The sequence below is a fragment of the Patella vulgata genome, chromosome 3 (genome assembly GCF_932274485.2).
Source record: "Patella vulgata chromosome 3, xgPatVulg1.2, whole genome shotgun sequence".
Lineage (NCBI taxonomy): Eukaryota > Metazoa > Mollusca > Gastropoda > Patellidae > Patella > Patella vulgata.
The window spans coordinates 85,697,952-85,717,758 of NC_065881.2; the positions used below are offsets into that span (position 1 = coordinate 85,697,952).

The 19,807-nt window shown below is 36.4% G+C and overlaps 1 protein-coding gene across 1 annotated transcript in view; it reads right to left on the bottom strand.

The window, feature by feature from the left end:
* The window catches only part of LOC126816454 (deoxynucleoside triphosphate triphosphohydrolase SAMHD1), a 49,469-nt gene that overhangs the window by 12,028 nt on the left and 17,634 nt on the right, over positions 1-19,807 (bottom strand). Inside the window, exons 2-10 of the mRNA XM_050543045.2 lie at positions 11,339-11,376; positions 10,131-10,202; positions 8,731-8,891; positions 7,712-7,827; positions 7,534-7,604; positions 6,368-6,523; positions 5,571-5,588; positions 4,976-5,143; positions 462-553 (exon numbers count right to left, since the gene is read on the bottom strand). Of these exons, the coding sequence (XP_050399002.1) occupies positions 462-553; positions 4,976-5,143; positions 5,571-5,588; positions 6,368-6,523; positions 7,534-7,604; positions 7,712-7,827; positions 8,731-8,891; positions 10,131-10,202; positions 11,339-11,376 (892 nt within the window). The remainder of the gene's footprint in view (positions 1-461; positions 554-4,975; positions 5,144-5,570; positions 5,589-6,367; positions 6,524-7,533; positions 7,605-7,711; positions 7,828-8,730; positions 8,892-10,130; positions 10,203-11,338; positions 11,377-19,807) is intronic.

Genomic DNA, 19,807 nt, shown 5'->3' on the forward strand with positions numbered 1-19,807 from the left:
ATTATTATCGCCATAACAACAGATCATTATCACCATAACAACAGATCATTATCACCATAACAACAGTTTAAATAGAAAAACACAGACTGTTGTCACCATAGAAATGAAATGAAATGAAATAGGGTTAACTGTAGGTTGATCTGTAAATTTGCTTCCACAGCAGCTTGTTTGAAGAACGATGGTGAGTGGGGTTTTTTATCACATGGTCGACAAAAACAAAACATACAACCATTTTACTACGATTACATTGTTAAGGACTTTATACACCAACATTTGATGTCGTCATAAACAGAGTAAACTTACCAAAATCCAAAATAATGCTACCTCCCTCAAAAAAATCTTTTTTTCGAATTTGCTGGAGTTCTTCAGGTAACCTTTAGGGAACCCTATATTAATTCACATTTTGCAATACTGGTATCAAGCTTAAGTAAAATTGATCTATTTGTAAAAATTGTACTTACATACTTTCTACAGCCTGTGTAACAACATGCTGATAAGCTCGACTGTGTAGAGTTTTACGTGTATGAAACATTTCATATAAATTCTCTGCCTCCTGTCATAAAATAAAAAAAATAAATTTGGGATATAATCCAAATTTTAAAACCATTTTAAAGATACTTCAATCCGTGTTACAATTTGTACATAATATTAATCATTTTCCCAGTAAACTACAGATCTTAAAACCATTTAAACAAGCGGTTGTCATGCAAGATACGCCCTATTTTGCAAGCGATTTTCGTATAATCAGGGGCCATAATCAATAAAGATACGGTCCAATATGCACGGATCATTGGGATATAAACATATGTTTTTAGTTTTATAAAAATAGGATAAAAACGCGTTCACAAGAGAAATATTTGAGAAGTCATAAAGTAAATAAAACGTGGTAATAACTTAAATTTTCAGATTTAACAGGCGTTCTATTATATGCTCAGATGAAAATATTTACTTAAAGATGCATTTTATAAGAGAGAGCGAGAGAGAAATGGGGTTTAACGTCCACTCGACACAAACTAGGTCATTTCGGGACTAACATATGGTTTAATTTTATTTACATAATTCGCTTGCGCGTAGGGGTCTTTAGCAGTGGGAGGAAACCGGAGGACCCAGAGAAAACCCACGAGTTTGGACAGGCGACCCTACTTCTTGCCACGTACAGCCGGGGATTCGAAACCACGCCAGTCGACTCAATGACAGACTTTATGATACAGCGCGCGCACGCTTTTTTTTTTCTTGTAAATATGTTTATTCAATAAATATATAATCATAATACACTGTACATACATTTTAATCATGGAACAGCACAAAACATTCTTAGTTAATTAAAAGCATTATTTTTGTTTATTTGATTTTATTTATTTATTTTTAAAAACAAGAAAAAGGAAAAGACAAGAAATAAATTTCTGAATCAAAATACAGAACCACTGACACATTAACACATTGATGAAATAATAAATCAATAATTCAATGGATCAATATATTAATTCATAAATATATTTATATTAGGTTAATTAAAATATGTATTAAAAGGTTGTGCTATTCAATTTGAAAATTCAATCAAGATATAATTACACAAATTTACATAGTATGTACATATGATGTTAAAGCTATTGTTGCTAATCTGATATTCAGTAAGGGTAATCTAAGTCGATACGAATACTACAATTCATAGTTAAAAATCAAAAATTAGTTACTTTATCGTTTTCTAATCATTTATATTTAAAAGTGGATTCACTTTTATTTTACGTGCTGATAAGATTTTACACAATAAGTAGCAGACTAGATTTCTGCCGTCTGCGCGACGCTGTGTCCCAGTAGACTGTGCCAGGTATGCAAGCCTTTACCTTCCAGTTCTATTTTAACACTATACATCATAGAAGTCTTGTTCTTCCAGTGCTCTTACAATTTAACACTGAAAAGGGCTATTGTAAACCTGTTAAGGCAGAATTCTCTGAAGATAATTAATTTAACACAACTATCTTACCTACATGTACATCTTTATTGTTTTGTTTGTTAGTCACTAAATATAGTAAATTTTGGGACATAGAGGTTTGTCATTTAAGTTTGAAGCTTATTTTCATGTGAACAATGTTCAACAATTGTCACTCCAAGGAGATTATGAATTGATAATGTTTGATTCTTAACATGTATATAACATTTTCTCTGCACATTATTACCTTAATATAGTTCTATTTTGGCACTATTATATTTTAGCTTAAAGTCATCAAAAAATGCAGTATATTTATATGTTTAAGATTTTTATTAAAGTTTGAAGCACATATTCTCGTTGACACTGACTGGTCATACTGTCATAATATAATATATTTCATTTTTTTCTACCGGATAATTTATGTTTTGATATTAAATATTAATTATTTCCAACCATTGCTATTTCTGTATATGTTTTAAAGGATTTTTTGCTTTCCCAATTAATAATCTAGAATTACACTTCTGTCGTAATCTTATTAACGATCATTAACGATCATTCGTGTAAATTATTATTTTTCTCACACTTTTGCAATTTAAGTTTAAAGTCACCAAATTTGTATGATTAGGATTTTTTTTTAAAAATGTAAAACAGTAAGGTTCTTATATTAATATTTGGAAGAAGTGTAATGGGTTTTAACCTCTCAATGATCTGTTCCCACTAGCTCAGGAAAAGGAAATGAAATGAAATATGCTTTAACGTCCTATTGTTCTGTTCCGAACTGGTCGGCCTACTCTTATAATGCGTTTCAACTGCAAAGGAATCTTTAAACGTGTATGCCAAGGTGCACACAGGACCCCAGCCGCTCTTTCTTTCCATCCGAATGACTAGGCATGTCCCGCGCCACTGTCAAGGGGAAACCGTCAATAATTTATGTTATCATCAAAAATATTAATTATCTCTATCCATTATATAAAATTCTCTCTTCACATTATTACTTTGATACATTATTTTTTTAAAAAAATTATACTTAGGTTTAAAATCCCCATATATCGAACTATATATAAGATTACGGTTTAAATTCAAATCTTAGCTTACTGACTAGTTTCTGTTGTGATATTAAATATTATTTATCTCCATAAATGTTAGTTATATACATGTTTTAAAGGATTATGGTGTTGTAACAAAGAAACAAAACTAGACTTATACATGTTAGCTTATACCCCTAAAGTCTCGAAGAGATAAGCGAAAATTTAAAACCAAACAGTTGTAAGGTTTTAAAAGGGTGAAAGTTTTCGAGACCATCCGGGCAACATAAATATGCCCGAAAATAACTATAACCCTGGAGGGGTTGTCTCGATAAAGTGTTTCGAGACCCGGGGGTATCAAAAATCCAAGGTTATAGATCCATCTGTTTCATAAATAAATAGAAGTGAGGGTTTAATAAATGTTTAATTGTGTTATGATAAGTACCAAACAATAAGAAGAATCTAAAAGTACAGTCATCAATACTAAATTTCAAAATATCATGAATTATCTACCTTAGTAGTGATTTTAGGTTAACAAGTTTATCACAATCTACAAACATATGAATAATGTTTTCTATGTCTAATTTACAAACTGGGCATATATCTGAGTCTCTTATCTTAACTTTATATAATTTTTCCATTGTCCAGATAATGTTGTGTAATATTTTATAGTCTAGATCTATACTTCTAGGATTCTTGTAATTCTTAAATACATTTTTCCATATTACATTAGTATTAAGTGTAAAATTGTTTTTCACCCAATATTCATAGGAAGTAGGCTCATTTACATAATTCTTTAATAAAATACTATCACATAATTTGGATGTAAGTTCACTTGAATTAATGTTCACATTATTAATATTTAAAGTGATAACATCTTTATTTTTCAGATCAGAAGTCTGAGTTTCAATAATAGATTTCCATCTTTCAGGAATTGATGATTTTACAATATCATACAAATTAATAATCTTATCTCGGTCATAATCTACATCCATATTATCCATATAGTCAATTATAGAATGATTGGGTAGAAACCCAGGTTGTACAAAATATATAATATCATAAATACACTTAATTCCTACTGTTTTAAACAGTTTAAAATCTAAAGTTTTATTATTATCCTTGATATATTTATTATTAAAAATTGGCTGTATAGATATATCTTCAATAGTTAGAGGATCAGGTCTAACTTTACAATCTAAATCATCCCAGGCAGTGAACAAATATTGGTAAAATACAGGTAAATTTGATAAAAGCTTACTATCTAAATCTAGTTTTAATATATCTGTAGGAGTGGTTAACCCGGTATATTTACATATGTAATAATTCAATATATCTTTCCAGATATACTTGAAGTTGGAATCACAGAATTTTTTTAACCATTTTAAACATAAAGCTTGACATTTTAATTTGACATTAGGTAAATTTAGCCCCCCTTCATCCTTTATATTAACACGCTAACCATTCAGCCATCCAACCCCCCATTAATGAACAATAAGACCAATTTTTTTTTTTCGTCTCTTTCGTGGTTTTTTTGGGAGCCACGGTGGCTAGTTGGTTAAGACGCTTGCTCGCTAGCCTGGAGGTCGGCTGTTCGATCCCTGCATTTGCCGAGAAATTTCATCGGGATTTTCCGACGTGGTCTCCCCTTGTCAGTGGTGCAGAACGGAGGGCCTGACAAGGACAGCTGTCTAGTCCTTCGGATGAGATGAAAAACCGAGGTCCCGTGTACACACTGGAATGCACGTAAAAGGTAGCTTGGCAGTTGGAATTCGATATAAGAGTAGGCGATAGTGCCGCTGCCCGGGCAAAATTTCCTTCATAGCACACTGTATGGTGTATGCCCGTCTTCATTAGCCCAGTATAGGAGCAGAACAGTAGTACGTTACACCCCATTTCATTTCTCTTTCGTGTTCGCAAACGCAAATGGGGTGATAACTATACCCTGTATGTACAGCATTCACAGGAGACTGTGACTGGAAGTCGGACATGATAATATACCCCTACATTATAAACTTACTTTATCACGGATGCAGATCCGCTTTTCACCATATTCATCTTCGATGACACGACAAAATCGCATGAAACGATTATGATCAAAATTGTTTTTGATCCCCAGCATGTACGAATCACGAGCAAAGTAATCAAATTTATCTACGTCCACTGAATTTCTTTTATTAGCCACAATCTAAAACATAAAATCAAAATAGGTTGCCAGGCTATTTTTATGCAATTTATAGGGTTATATGCCAAAGACCCAGGTTCTTTTCAATATTGGCATGTATGGGACCATAAAATCGCCATCTTAGCTTGTTTTCTGTCCATACTGCCCATGGCAGCAAAACTGACCGAGCAGTTCACAATGGTTTTCAGATAGGGAGTTTAATCCCTTTGTTGGCTGCGAAAGTTTCTCGGGAGTTTCCAGTGTGGTTTCCCCCATATCAGTGATTTTATAGCTTATTTCATACAGATATTTTATAAATTTAAATTACTTCATATGTTATAAACTTACTTCATACAGATATTTTATATACTTAAATTACCCCATACATATATTTTATAAACTTATTTCAGACATTTTATAAACAGTTATTTTTATATTTTTATAAACTTACTTCATACAGATATTTCTTCTGGAATAAATAAAAACATTTATTAACAAGCGGTTCCCATGCACGATACGCCCACATTTTTGCAAGAGATAGACAGAGAATGGGGAAAATCAATGGGGCTTATACTCTCACTGTCCCTATGCTTCACATCCAATTGGGTCAAGGCTATTGCATAGTTTTAGGGAACTATCTCAAATTGGGGACAATGATCAATGTTAAAAAAAATATGCATTGTATAATATGTTGATTATAACATCTCAATATTCTAAGAAATAACTGCAGCTAAGTCTTCCGAACGGTCAACATTTCAATGCGGACGTATAAAAACAATTATTGTATCTCAAACAGTAACTGCTTTCACATGGACTGATGTGTATTCAATTACTAAATGTCGTTCAAACTGTTCACAACCAGTTACGACGTAACTTGGTGACTGGAATTAACGACTAGAAATTAATCTATTTGTCTTCTATAAGCCCACCCCCACCAAACAAAACAAATAATTATATTGACTTGAATGATTTATAGTTTTTTTGTAATTTAAAAATGCACCAAAAACGCGTCATTTTTCCTAAATGCCTCTTAACGATCTTTAATTAATTGAATAGTCAAATACCAATAACTACCGATATTCTAAACCTTTTAATACAATGTTATAATAATAAATTTTCTTTATCTGAACCTTTTAATACAATGTTATAATAATAAACTAACTTTATCTGAACCATTTAATACAATGTTATAATAATAAACTTACTTTATCTAAACCTTTTAATACAATGTTATTATAATAAACTTACTTTATCTGAACCTTTATCTTTGTCATCCGATGGTCCATTAATTAGTTCTTTAATAAATTCTCTCTCCTTAAACGTCAAATTATATTCTAGAAAATCTTTCTCCAGGTTGTTTTTTTCTATCAAATGGTCAAACATTTGAATCGATGCCTCTTCGTGCTATATAGAGGAATAAATATATACAAACATAAATACTTGATTGAATTAGAATTGATGCCTCTTCATGCTATATAGGGGGAAAATATACAAACATTAATACTTGATTTGACACAGAATGGCTAGTGGCAGGTTCCAGGTGTTCCAGAAAGATTAAGCATACAACATACCCTGTCCAAGTGCATCACACTATCAGCTACTAACAGCCAACTGAGGTACAGTATGGACATAAAAACAAGCTAAGATGGCGATTTTATGGTCCCATACATGCCAATATTGAAAAGAACCTGGGTCTTTGGCATATAACCCTATAAATTGCATAAAAATTGTGACCTACAGAGTGCCCACAAACAAAATGTGAACGGATGGACAGGAGCAACGACAATGTACTTCTACATAACAATGTGGGCGTATAAAAAAATAAAATATAATTGTGTGCTTTTCTGGAAGGCCTTAATTTTCATATATTTAAGTTTAGAAACCGTGGAAATAGGTTGCTATCTGACTTACACATCCACACAAACTATAACAATAATCGGCCTAGTATCAGCCCCTACTTACCTTGTCCTTGTAATTATCAAAGCATGTGATTATATGAGGTTATATATTATCTCATTATCAACAACTAATAATGAAGGTTGATACGGGTAATAGCCACAATAAAATACCAATATTCGTTATGGGAGATAAAATCTGGGGTATTTAAACATCAGTAGTTGCTATGGGAGATGATGTAAACATCAGTAGTTGCTATGGGAGATAAAGTCTGGAGGTATGTAAACACCAATGGTTGCGATGGGAGATATAGTCTGGAGGTCTGTAAACATCGATAGTTGCTAAGGGAGATATAGTCTGGAGGTGTTTAAACATCAATAGTTGCTATTGGGGATAAATTCTGGAGGTATGTAAACATCGATAGTTGCGATGGGGGATATAGTCTGGAAGTATGTAAACATCAATTGTTGCTATGGTATACAAGATATAGCTGGAGATGTTTAAAGAAGATTACTCACTTTCCATTTAGATTCTGAAACAACTAACGGTATAAATTTGCCGTCGAATACATGTGAGAATGGACCATGACCTGAAAACAAAAACCCAACATTAAATATACATCACTCAACCCAACATTAGATATACATCACTCAACCCAACAAGGTTATTTCTAGACTAACATATGTAAAATCTTACCCAGATCATGACACAGACCAGCTATTTTCAGACATAATACCTCAACAGGAGTTATATCAAGCTCTGGTTGTTGTTCTTGAAGTCGTGAGACCATCTCACCAGCAAGATGACAAACACTAAAATAAAGAGCTCGTTATTACACCGGAGCTATAGCTGTATCTGACAACATTATTACATTATATACACACTATAGCTTTATCTGACAACATTATTGCTTCAAGATGTATTGTTTATGATTTTGATACAGAGTTAGCCAATCTTGCTATAATATATTTACTTCATAAATAAATAATGAAAAATGAATATATTGAAAATTTCTTTAAAATTAATCTAGGGAGAAATTGTATAAATTTCAACATAAATTTGCGTCAAACCCATTTCTCTCTCTCTCTCTCTCTCTCTCTGAGTCAAATAGGGTGGTTTCGAATCCCCGATTGTACGTGAAAAGGATTAGGGTCGCCTGTCCAACCTCGTGGGTTTTCTCCGGATCCTCCGGTTTCCTCCCACCGTTAAAACCCTGAATCATCGAAATAAAATTAAACCATATGTTAGTCCCGAAATGACATAGTTTGTGTCGAGTGAACGTTAAACCCAATTTCTCTCTCTCTCTGAGTCAAATAGGGTGGTTTCGAATCCCCGATTGTACGTGACAAGGATTAGGGTCGCCTGTCCAACCTCGTGGGTTTTCTCCGGATCCTCCGGTTTCCTCCCACAGTTAAAACCCCTACGCGCAAGCGAATTATCGAAATAAAATTAAACCATATGTTAGTACCGAAATGACCTAGTTTGTGTCAAGTGGACGTTAAACCCCCTTTCTCTCTCTCTCTGGAAATGGAAAAATGAAAGAAATCAATGAATCAAATTGGGATTTAACGTCCTACTTTTCTGTGCCGATAGGGCTAATGTAGACATTCAAAGTTTCACTCATAGCACAATGCACGACATATACCCGTCTTCATTTCATTTTTTGTACATCATTCAATTAATAGTCTATAGGAAATATATATATTCTAACATACCCTATGGAATGTTCAAATCTATTATGTGATGCACCAGGGAAGACATAATAACAAGCACCTAGTTGTTTTAAATAACGTAGACGTTGAAATTCTGGTGTATCAATAATTTTTATACAAAGGGGATGAATTTCAATATGGCCGTGAACAGGATCATTGAATACCTGTATAAAAGAAATAAAACAATATTAAAATCCATGGACTATTTTATTTTTGATTATCTGGCAGGACAATAGGCAAACCTACAAACAGAATATGAACATTTGTTAACCTCATTTTACCAAGAGATCTTTATTTTCAAAAGATGATACACAAAATGCTGTTCATTTTTCGAATCCTTCTCTGCCAATAGAAACCAGTTTCTCTAGAGTTTCTGTACCATTTTCCCTTCTCAGTTTATTTACAAACCCGACATACCAACCCTCCCGGTTTATTTACAAACCCGAACGATTTTCAAACTCGACATACCAAACCTTTCAGTCCATTTTCAAACACATAAGGCGAATGGTGGTGGTTAGGTCGGGGATGGTAAAGGCTATTTCAATGGCTAAAATTTGGTTACAATGGCAAAATAGATGATTGAATTCTGGATTTTCCAATTCTATTACTGACTTATTGTAGGATTAAGTATGATTATCAAGCCATGTTCTAGCAGTAGAGGGTCCACGGTGGATCATTGAGTAAGACGTTGGCTCATTAACTTGGGGGTCACGTGTTCAATCCCGGTGTTGACAATAGTGGTCACGTGATCCTATGGAGGTTGGCAGCCATTTTAGACTTCTGTCATTCTTTCCCGGTTGAAACATGGCGGCCGGTCTCCAGTGACGGCCCACGGCGTAAACGTTACGCCAATGGGGATCACGTGACCACAATACACTCTAGTCAATATATACCTCTATGGTGTTGACCTAGAAATGAAATGAAATGAAATGAAATGAAATGGGGTTAAACGTCCTACTGTTCTGCTCCTAACCTGGGCTAATGAAGACGGGCATACACCATACAGTGTGCTATGGGGGGAATTTTGTCCGGGCAGTGGCGCTACGGCCCTACTCTTATATCGAATTCCAACTGCCAAGGGATATTTTATGTGCACGCCAATATGTACACGGGACCTCGGTTTTTCGTCCCATCCGAACGACTAGACAGCTGTCCTTGTCAGGCTCTCCGTCCTGCATCACTGACCTGTGGTGCAAAGAACAACGTATTATCTTTCAGATGGGACGAAAAAAAACCCCAAGATCCTGTGCACACAAAGGAACCCATGGCATATCTAAAAACTAAACACTAAGAGGGTGGGGGGGATCTTTATGTCCGTAATATCTCACAAGACTTACGAGCTCATCACGGGTCAGTAGAATTAAAGATTCAAAGGGATCATTTTGGGTGGCTAAGAAACTTACTTTACCCTTACGGCTATTGACATGCTCTTCCTGGTCCTCCAAGGTCCGTTTACCATAACCACTAGTACTAGCCTGGAAGAAGAAAAAAAAACTAACAAGGAGGCACATAACAAATAGGCACGAGATCCCGTAACAGTTGAAAACCCACCCGAGGTTCGCTCAAAATCTGTCCTTTTGGTTGACTGGCTTCGTTGGCGTATAGAATGGCGTGATGCAGAGCCAGTCTAGCTGAAGCCTCATCTATACTAATATTTGTTACTGTCGTTTGTCTGTCTGTTTGTCTGTCTGTCTGTTCGGGGTTGGCGGCTACAAGGTCTGCCCCGAGTCTGAAATTTGGGGTATAGGGGTAGCTCGGACCGGGGAGTAACATAGGCCAGGTGGCGTTAGTCTACCACTTCCGAAGCCGGGTATCCTGCTAGTCTAATCTATTCTTGGCGCATATCAGGACCCAATTATAACATATAACTCCGTCCGCGACATCTTTACAAACCAGTAAAACTTCAGAATTTGCACATTTCAAAGGAACAGAAAAATAACAGAATAAATCGATTATTATTTGGTCGCGCAGTTACCTAAAGCCGTCCACCAGGGTCCGCCACACTGTGCACGGTCTGCAACTCTGTATAGTTGACCTACTCACAAAGATCATGCAAAGTCAACGAAAGAGTGAATAAACGCTCAACTCACGCATGCGGATAAAACCACTGAGACTTTTTATAGGATATTCCGGTGTGGTCCCAGCTTGCCAATGCCAGTGGCGCAAGGAACAACGTATAATCTTTCAGATGGGACGAAACAAAACCAAGGTCCTGTGCACACAGTGACTTGCACACAAAGGAACCCATGGCAGATGGAACTGAATTCGATATAAGAAAGAGTAAGCCACTGTCCTGGCACAATTTTACTCATAGTACAGTGTATGGCGTATGCCCGGCTTCATAATCTCGCAATAGACATATCTAAAACTAAACACTAAGAGGGGAGGGGGAAGTGTGCAACAAAAATATTTGTCTAGATGTTCTGGTCGATCTCAGAACGTAGCCTATACAATCTGAATAGTTTAGAGCCCACCTAAAACAACACAGTTGCACATGCGCATGTTTTCCGGTAGGACTATTGACGATGTTAGACAGATTAACAAATTACAACAACGTTAAATTTTAATAAACATGTCAAAGAAAAGAGTTAGAAGATAAGTAAATAAGTACCTTTCCTGGAGTTATTTTATCAGCCATACTGTGAGAAACTAAGAATATAAAAAAAGATATGATGACAGGCGACGAAACATACGCCCACAGCAGTTAAGCCATTCAAGCAGTTCACAAGGGTTGTCGCATATTTATTTACAAGACACCCAACAAATTAAAGTGGTATTATGGAAGATTAGATAAAGAGCTGGCAGTTCACACTACAATAATTAAAAACTAGATAAAGTATAAACAATTTTCTGAAAATTCCACACAAATTGATCCTCTCTGAACCGTCATATTTGATTTTGAATTTTAGGCCTAGCCTCGATCATCATTACTAAAGTCAGTGCGATAAAAAACATAGTCTCGAATATCCAGTTTTAAATCATCAAAGAGCGTTGCGCAGCAAATCGGATTCAAATCCAGTAAATATCGGTTTTTCTTTTACTCGGGTTATTTGCTTCAGTCTTTCTTTCCCCAGTATAACCCCAGTCTCGTGATTTATCCTACACGTAACCTGCGAGGTGTTTCGGCAGATGTCATAGATCGATATTCTTATGTCATTGATTATAGAGCTCATTGTGCTACCTGGGAGGTTTGTATAACCGTATGCCATGCACCTTAACTATTTCTACAAAAATCCAATTATAGTTTTTAGTTACACACTGTAAGAGAGCCATTGTTAGGTTGTCCTAACATGATATCCAGATTTATTCAGATGAATTTACTGACCCCGAGTTATGATTTTCCTTGTTTCACTTGACTAAATTAACATTTTTAGAAATGTAGGCTTTTATAGATCGAACAAAAATTGGAGATAAGGCTTGAACCGCCCCATCTAAATTATTTCTTAAAGCATAGTGAAGCTTGAAATATGTCAGTTGTCACACTTTAGAATGCTTTTGTAAACAAATTTGTACTGTAGTGTCGGTGACGTATTCCCAATAATAGTTTTAAAAAACCAGCGGCTGCCAGGCAGGATACGCCCACATTTTGCAAGAGATGGATCGAGAACCAGCTAAAAACAAACGCGATTTTTTGTACAATCAGGGGCAATAATTGAGAAAGTTATGGTCTTAAAGGCGCAAATATCAAAAGAGACTGAGATTTTTGGGATATAAAGATAAGTTTTAAGTTTCATCAAAATCAGATAAAAATTGTGATCTCTACAGGGTCCACAACCTTCATATTGCATACTTTTACACAATTTGCGTACAACGAGCGGTCATTTTGTCAGGCAGTTTCATTTCGATTTTTCACGAAATTCGAATTCAAACTTCATTATGGTGGAATGTGACCACTAGAAAATCCACAAGCTAAAAATACGATTTTTCGACCAATCAGGGGCCATAATCCAGGAAGTTACCTTCGGTTATGTGTGATTATGAAAAGGAACCAAGATCTTTATGATAAAAACATATATTTAAATTTTCATCCAAATCGCATATAAACTGTGGACTCTAGAGTCTCCACAACCTTGATATACCATATTTGTACACTGTTTGCGTACAAGGTACGGCCATTATATCCGTCAGTTTTTTTCAAATTTTCACGAAATTCGAATTCAACCATCATTAGTGTATAACTGTGATATATTCACACGTTTTTTTTTTAAATTGGATAAAAATTGTATCCTCTATAGGGACCACAAGCTCAAAACGCGATTTTTCGTACAATTAAGGGCCATATTCAGGAAGTTACGATCGGATATGCGCGAATATCGACAAGAACCAAGATCTATGGGTTATAGTTATGCGTTTCAAATTTCATCAAAATTGTGACCTCTAGGAGATCATTTGACCAATTTTCCAGTAGATATACAGCCACTGGTCAACAAATGTTTTTCAACGGGTGTGGGGGGTGAATGGCCGAATGTTTTGTAGGCGTGTGCACGTTGCCTCATAAGGACTGGCGTGGTTGTACGTAACAAGGGGTAGGGTCGACTGTGCAACCTCGTGGGTTTCTCCGGGTCTTTAATGGCCTAGTTTGGGTCGAGTGGAAATTAAACTCTCTCTCTCTCTCTCTCTCAGTGGTTAACAAAAGGTACAAACTCGAAGTAACATAGAAGTAAACATGCCACTGTCGGCCCAACATTTCAACCTAACCAACCTCTTAACTCGCCTCAAAATCATGAATATTCACCAACATCGGGTAGAAAATATACATTCACACCTTTTCTTCGATTCTACATCAAAAAGTCAACAAAATTCATGCCATGCAAAAGTAGGCAAAATGAAGAGAAACTCTAAACTAAAAACTAAATTCGTACTAACCTACGAAAGAACCAATGGTGACCTGTATCCATATGTACTAATGAAATAAAACCTAATGCCTGCTTCATACAAGGTGGTATTTAAAATGATATCAAATGTTTTTAACAAAGTCTATATAATTATATATCATCAATAGACACAAAATACATAACCAGGTCACACAGGTACAAGTATAAGGACACACCAACTAGACATTCTGCTCTTCGGGATCAACGTTTAAAGGGGCAGTAGGTGAGATTAGATCAAGAGCTGACAGTTATCGCTATAATAGTTAAACAATAGATAATGAAAAGGGAATATGCTGAAATTTCAGTCACATTACGTCACTCTGAGCCAAGATATCGGCGATACAATTACAGTCTATCCTCGATTGTAATTACTACCGGTGTTACGATAATAAACAAAGTCCCGATTATCAATTTTTACGGTAACCACATCCACCAGAAAATGTATTTGAATCCACTAAACATCGCAGGCGTCCGATGGCATAGAGAGTTGATTATGGTCTTGTTAATGTCTAATTAAGAAATGAAATGGGGTTTAACGCCCTACTGTTCTGCTCCTAGTCCTATACTGGGCTAATGAAGACGGGCATACGTGTGCTATGGGAGAAATTTTGCCCGGGCAGCGGCATTATGGCTTACTCTTATATCGAATTCCAACTGCCAAGGATTCTTTTAAGTGCACACCAATGTATACACGGGACTTCGGGTATTCGTCCCATCCGAACGACTGGACAGTTGACAAGCTGTTTAATCTGCCTCTTTCTGCATGATTAGGTTATAACATAAATATGAAATCAGAGTCAGCTTACAAATACCAATTGCAGTGACCACCCTAGACATTCATCAAGTCGCCAATATCAATGATTCTTTTTATTGGCAATCAAATTGATGGTACTGGCGAAAGTTTTGGCGAATGAATTTTAGAGATTGTAATTTCGCAAATCTGCTACTTTTAAACATGAAATCGTCTCGTTCAACACTTCTTTTGATTGGCTCGATGTAGTGTCTAATTATGCAAATTAGTCAATGATTACGCATAGAAATGTGGATACGCATTAAAGCCCGGCCCATACCGCCACGACTTGCCCAGACTCTACCCAACGCAACGTCTTGTCTCAGATAATCAGTGCAGTGTGGACAGTCCCACGACCACGATTCAATCGATTTCCGTCGCGTCGTGGCCCGTCGGCCCGATTGAACATGTTCAATCGTAGTCGGATGCAGTTGGTTGCAGTCGTAACTTATCGTGTTTGATTGGACACTCACACTACGCGATCAATTGTCTTACTGATGTTTAGCCAATCAGAGTAGCATTTAGTCATGTGACTGTGCAGGTCATGTGCTCCTTGTTTAACTGAGGGAAAATTCAAGATGGCAGATTTTTGGACAGAAGAGAGAGAGGATGGGTTGTTTTACATGTGGGAGGTACGCCCATGTCTCTACAACCCAGCATGATTGACGCGTAACTCACGAAGCATAATCTGTGAGAGTCGGGCCTGTGTGAAATGGTACCGTCGTAGGCAAGTGAAGTAAAGGCGCGACCCGATTTTTTTTTACAACTACCCAAGACGCTGAGTCCTGTCGGCTTGTGTGTAGTCGTAGCGGTATGGGCCGGGCTTAAAACAACCGAAAGATCGAGTCGCGAGCCGGGGATCACGTGGCTAAGTGGGTAAGACGCTAGCTCGCTAGCCTGGAGGTCGGGTGTTCGATCCCTGCATTGGCCGAGAAAGTTCACCCAGATTTTCCGGCGTGGTTCTCCCTTGTCAGTGATGCAGGACGGAGGGGCTGACAAGTAAAGATGTCTAGTCGTTCGGAGGTCCCGTGTACACATTGGCGTGCACGTAAAAGATCCCTTGGCAGTTGGAATTCGATATGAGTAGGCCGTAGTGCCGCTGTCCGGGCAAAATTTCCCTCATAGCACACTGTATGGCGTATGCCCGTCTTCATTAGCCCAGGTTAGGAGCAGAATAGTAGGACGTTAAACTCCATTTCATCGAGTCGCGAGCCGTTACGTCCCTTTTGTATAGCGCTGCATTGTGTCCTTCCGCTAAGCTACGATTTTTTTAAAATGTTATTGACATGTCTAGCTAGACAGCAAAATTTCACAGATTATAATAATGGCTGACTACTAATAGTTATTTACATGAACCGAAAATAAGAAGGATAGACTCAGTTTTCTTACCTTCATCCGCGAAACATATTTTTAACGAAACGACAGATACGACGGCTTCTAATTGTTTAGAAAGTTACCGACATTGATGTGATTAGGCCTACGACTACGAATATTACTCGTATGGCAGAACACAAATGACGAATAAAAATAAAATATAATATTAAGCTACAAGTTTCTGAATTGGCTGATAAAACTTTGATATGACTACATGTAAGTGTTTTATGAGTTTAGGTCGGTCACTGCAATTGGTAACACAATATTCGCATGTCGATCTACATGCCCGAACATGCACATTGAGTACACATTGTCAAGTAGCCTATAATATCCAAGTTGAAGATCAAGCTATAACATAATCATAAAATTCCCAGAAAATCAACACTGAGTAGAATTCTTGGAAAGTAGATGATCATGTTCTGTTTCAAATAACTTATCTAAAAACAAACAAAACAAGCGGTTGCCATGCAAGATACGCCCACATTTTACAAGAGATGGGCAGAAAACAATCTAAAAAAAGCGATTTTTCGTAAAATCAGAGGACATAATTAATTACGGAAGTTAAGGTCCGATATGCGCGAATATCAAAAGGCATCGAAATCTCTGGGATATAAAAATATCTTTTAAGTTTCATCAAAATCAGATAAAAATTCTGACCGTTAGAGGGTCCACAACCTTGATATTACATGCGTTTACAATATTTGCGTACAGGGAGCGACCATTAAGTCGGGCAATTTCTATCTGATTTTCACGAAATTCGCCAAGTTGTAATACTGATATATTTAAACATTTTTTGTGTGTTTTTTTTAATCAGATACAAATTGTGATATCTAGGGGGACCACAAGCCAAAAAACGAGATTTTGTGAACAACCAGGGGCCATAATCCAGGAAGTTGGGGTCCGATATGCGCGAATATCGTTCGGGACCGAGATCTTTTGGTTATAAACATACATTTCAAGTTTCATCTAAACCAGATAAAAATTGTGACATCTAGAGTGTCCACTAGCTAAAAATGTAATATTTTGTACAGCCAGGGGCCATAATCCATGAAGGTTCGAGCCGATACATGCCAGTATCGACACTAGTTTGTGTCAGTGGACAGTTAAACCTCATTCCTCTCTCTGTCTCTCTCTCTCTCTCTGTCTGTCTCTCTCTCTCTATCTGTCTGTCTGTCTCTCTCATGTATAAATATCATGTTTTAATATACATTGTCAGATAACTAATGTCAAATCATTCAGAATAATCAAACAAACACAAAGCAAGAAATTAACAATAAAATAATAAATTTGACATATTGAAGTGCCACGGGGAAGAACGATCTAAATCACTTTTACAATGAACCCCAGTTAATGGCGCCATCTGGTAGCAAATTGTATAAGCTTTCTGTGGAACAATCAATTTCAGGTAAAAACGAACGGAGTCACATCAAACCAAGGCGCTTCTGAAATGGCCTCCCGGACAAATACAAGTCCAATGTACCCTTTATTTAACCTTAACTTGTTTTAAAAGCTGAAGTCAGTTGAACCGGTAATTATGGTTCGTACTAAACATCATTTTGAAGTTGTAATTAAACCCACTCATTGTTCTGTTTGCGTCAAGCATTCTTGTCCAAAAGTCTGTTTTGCCTTTTATGCAGAAAGACAAAAATGTGACTTAGATCATTCTTCCCCTGGACTCTTCATTTATAATGTAAACCTTAACATGGTCACAAGACCAAATAAAATAATAAATTTGACATTTATAATGTAAACCTTAACATGTCACAAGACCAAATAAAAAAACATTCAGATGAGTTTCCGCCCAAATTTAAGTTTTTCTTCAATATATAGATTTTTTCTTACCATAAAACACTATTTTAGTCCACTTATCATCAAATTAAATTTTTCACCTAAATGTACATGCCTATATACTCATCAGCTGATCGGCATTAGTAAATCACATAAGTGAGACACTACAGGTACTATATCCAAACCAAGACTAAATGCCTGCTTCAAACAAATCAATGAATGAATGAAATATTGTTTTATGGCATGTCAGCTCCAACCGGGCTATATTGCACCAAACATATGGTGAAATATACCAGACAGGCTATAAGATATCATATTAACTATTTATTGCTTCAAACAAGGTGGTATTTAAAATGATATCAAATGTTTTTAACATTGTCTATATAATTATAATTATCAACTACAGATATAAATTAATCATAGTTATAAGGCCACTCCAATTTCAAAATGAAATGAAATAAAATGAAATGGGGTTTAATGTCCTATGTTCTACTCCGACTGGGATAATGAAGACGGCCCTACGCCATACAGTGTGTTATGAGGGAAATTTTGCTCAGGCAGCAGCACTGAGGCCTACTCATATTGAATTCCAACTGCCAAGGTATCTTTCACGCGCATAACAATGAGTACACGGGAACTTGGTTTTTCAACCCATCCAAATGACTAGACAGCTGTCCTTGCCAGACCCTCAGGCCTGCACCACTGACAAGGGAAAACCACGTTGGAAAATCCTGATGAACTTTTTCTGCCATTGCAGAGATCGAACATAGACCCACCAGGTTAGCGAGTCAATGCATAGTTCAAACGAGACCAAATATTTCAGTTTTGAAATTTTAACAAACCATCACACACATTAGAAATGAGAGCGTTAAAAATTAATGTGGTTTAGCCTAAAGTGATATATAATTTGTACTGTGTAACATAAACATACGGTATAGATAAAGGTCTCCTTATCAAACCGGACCTTGTCTTTTGTGGTGAAAAGAATGAAATTCAAGTTACACAGTCATAGGACTATCCCTGATATGAAAACAGCCAGATTCCTCCAAGTGGAGGAATGTGACCCTAAAGATAGTCCAAGAGCCAGTGACGAAAAAACTGCCTCATAAGTAATAGAAGGTTTGACTATATTAATTGGCAGCTATTGATAGGGCAAATTCAAAACACCCAGTCTTACGAGGTTTTCAGTGGGGCATTTGGCTGGGAGGGGCAGATAAAAAGGGCCAAAAAGGACTAAAATTTGCCTCATAAGTAATAGGATCAGAATTATTTCTAAAATGTTGCCATACAATGTATGAATATAAAAAATATAAATCTGACCAGAAAAAGTGGGGCCATGCCCTTTTCTGACTGCCTTAAAAAGTGCTGACGGGGGCCAAAATTTGCCTCATAAGTAATATAGTTGAAATTGGTGCCAAATGTTAGCTATGTACGAGCCGATTTTAAAAATACCAAACCTGACTGGTTTCAGTGGGGCATATCCCTAATCTGACCACTTAAAATCTGCCCGATCTGCCACGCCCACAAAAAAGGTCAAAATTTGCATCATAAGTAATACGATCAGAAATAGTTTTGAAATGTTGTGGTGCTATATCTGAATCTTAAAATGTAAAATCTGACCGGAAAAAATGGGGCCACGCCCCTTTCTGACGGCTCTAAAAAATGTGGACGGGGGCCCAAAAATGCCTCATAAGTAATAAGACTGAAATTGGTGCCAAATGTTAGCTAATTATGAGACTATTCTAAAAATATCAAATCTGACTGGTTTCATTGGGGCAAACCCCTAATCTGACCACTTAAATGTGCCGAATCTGCCACGCCCACAAATGGGGTCAAAATTTGCCTCATAAGTAATATGACTGAAACTAGTGCCAAATGTTAACTATGTATTAGTCGGTTCTAAAAATATAAAATCTGATGGGTTTCTGTGGGGCAAACTCCTAATCTGACCACTTAATTGTCACCAACCACCCAAAGGTTGAATACTCATGCTTGATTTCAATTCAAATTTAAATCTATAATCTAACTAATTTGACACCCCACTATTAATTTACAGTTTTCAACAACATAGTAGAAATTCAATACAGCATGGCTGGCCTCCAAGTGACATGATTCTCCATTAAAGGAGTCAAGTCTTGAACTCAATATCATCCCAAATTTTCAACCAAGTGATACAATTCTCCATTAAAGGGGCCAAGTCTTGAACTCAATATCATCCCAAATTTTCAACCAAGTGATACGATTCTCCATTAAA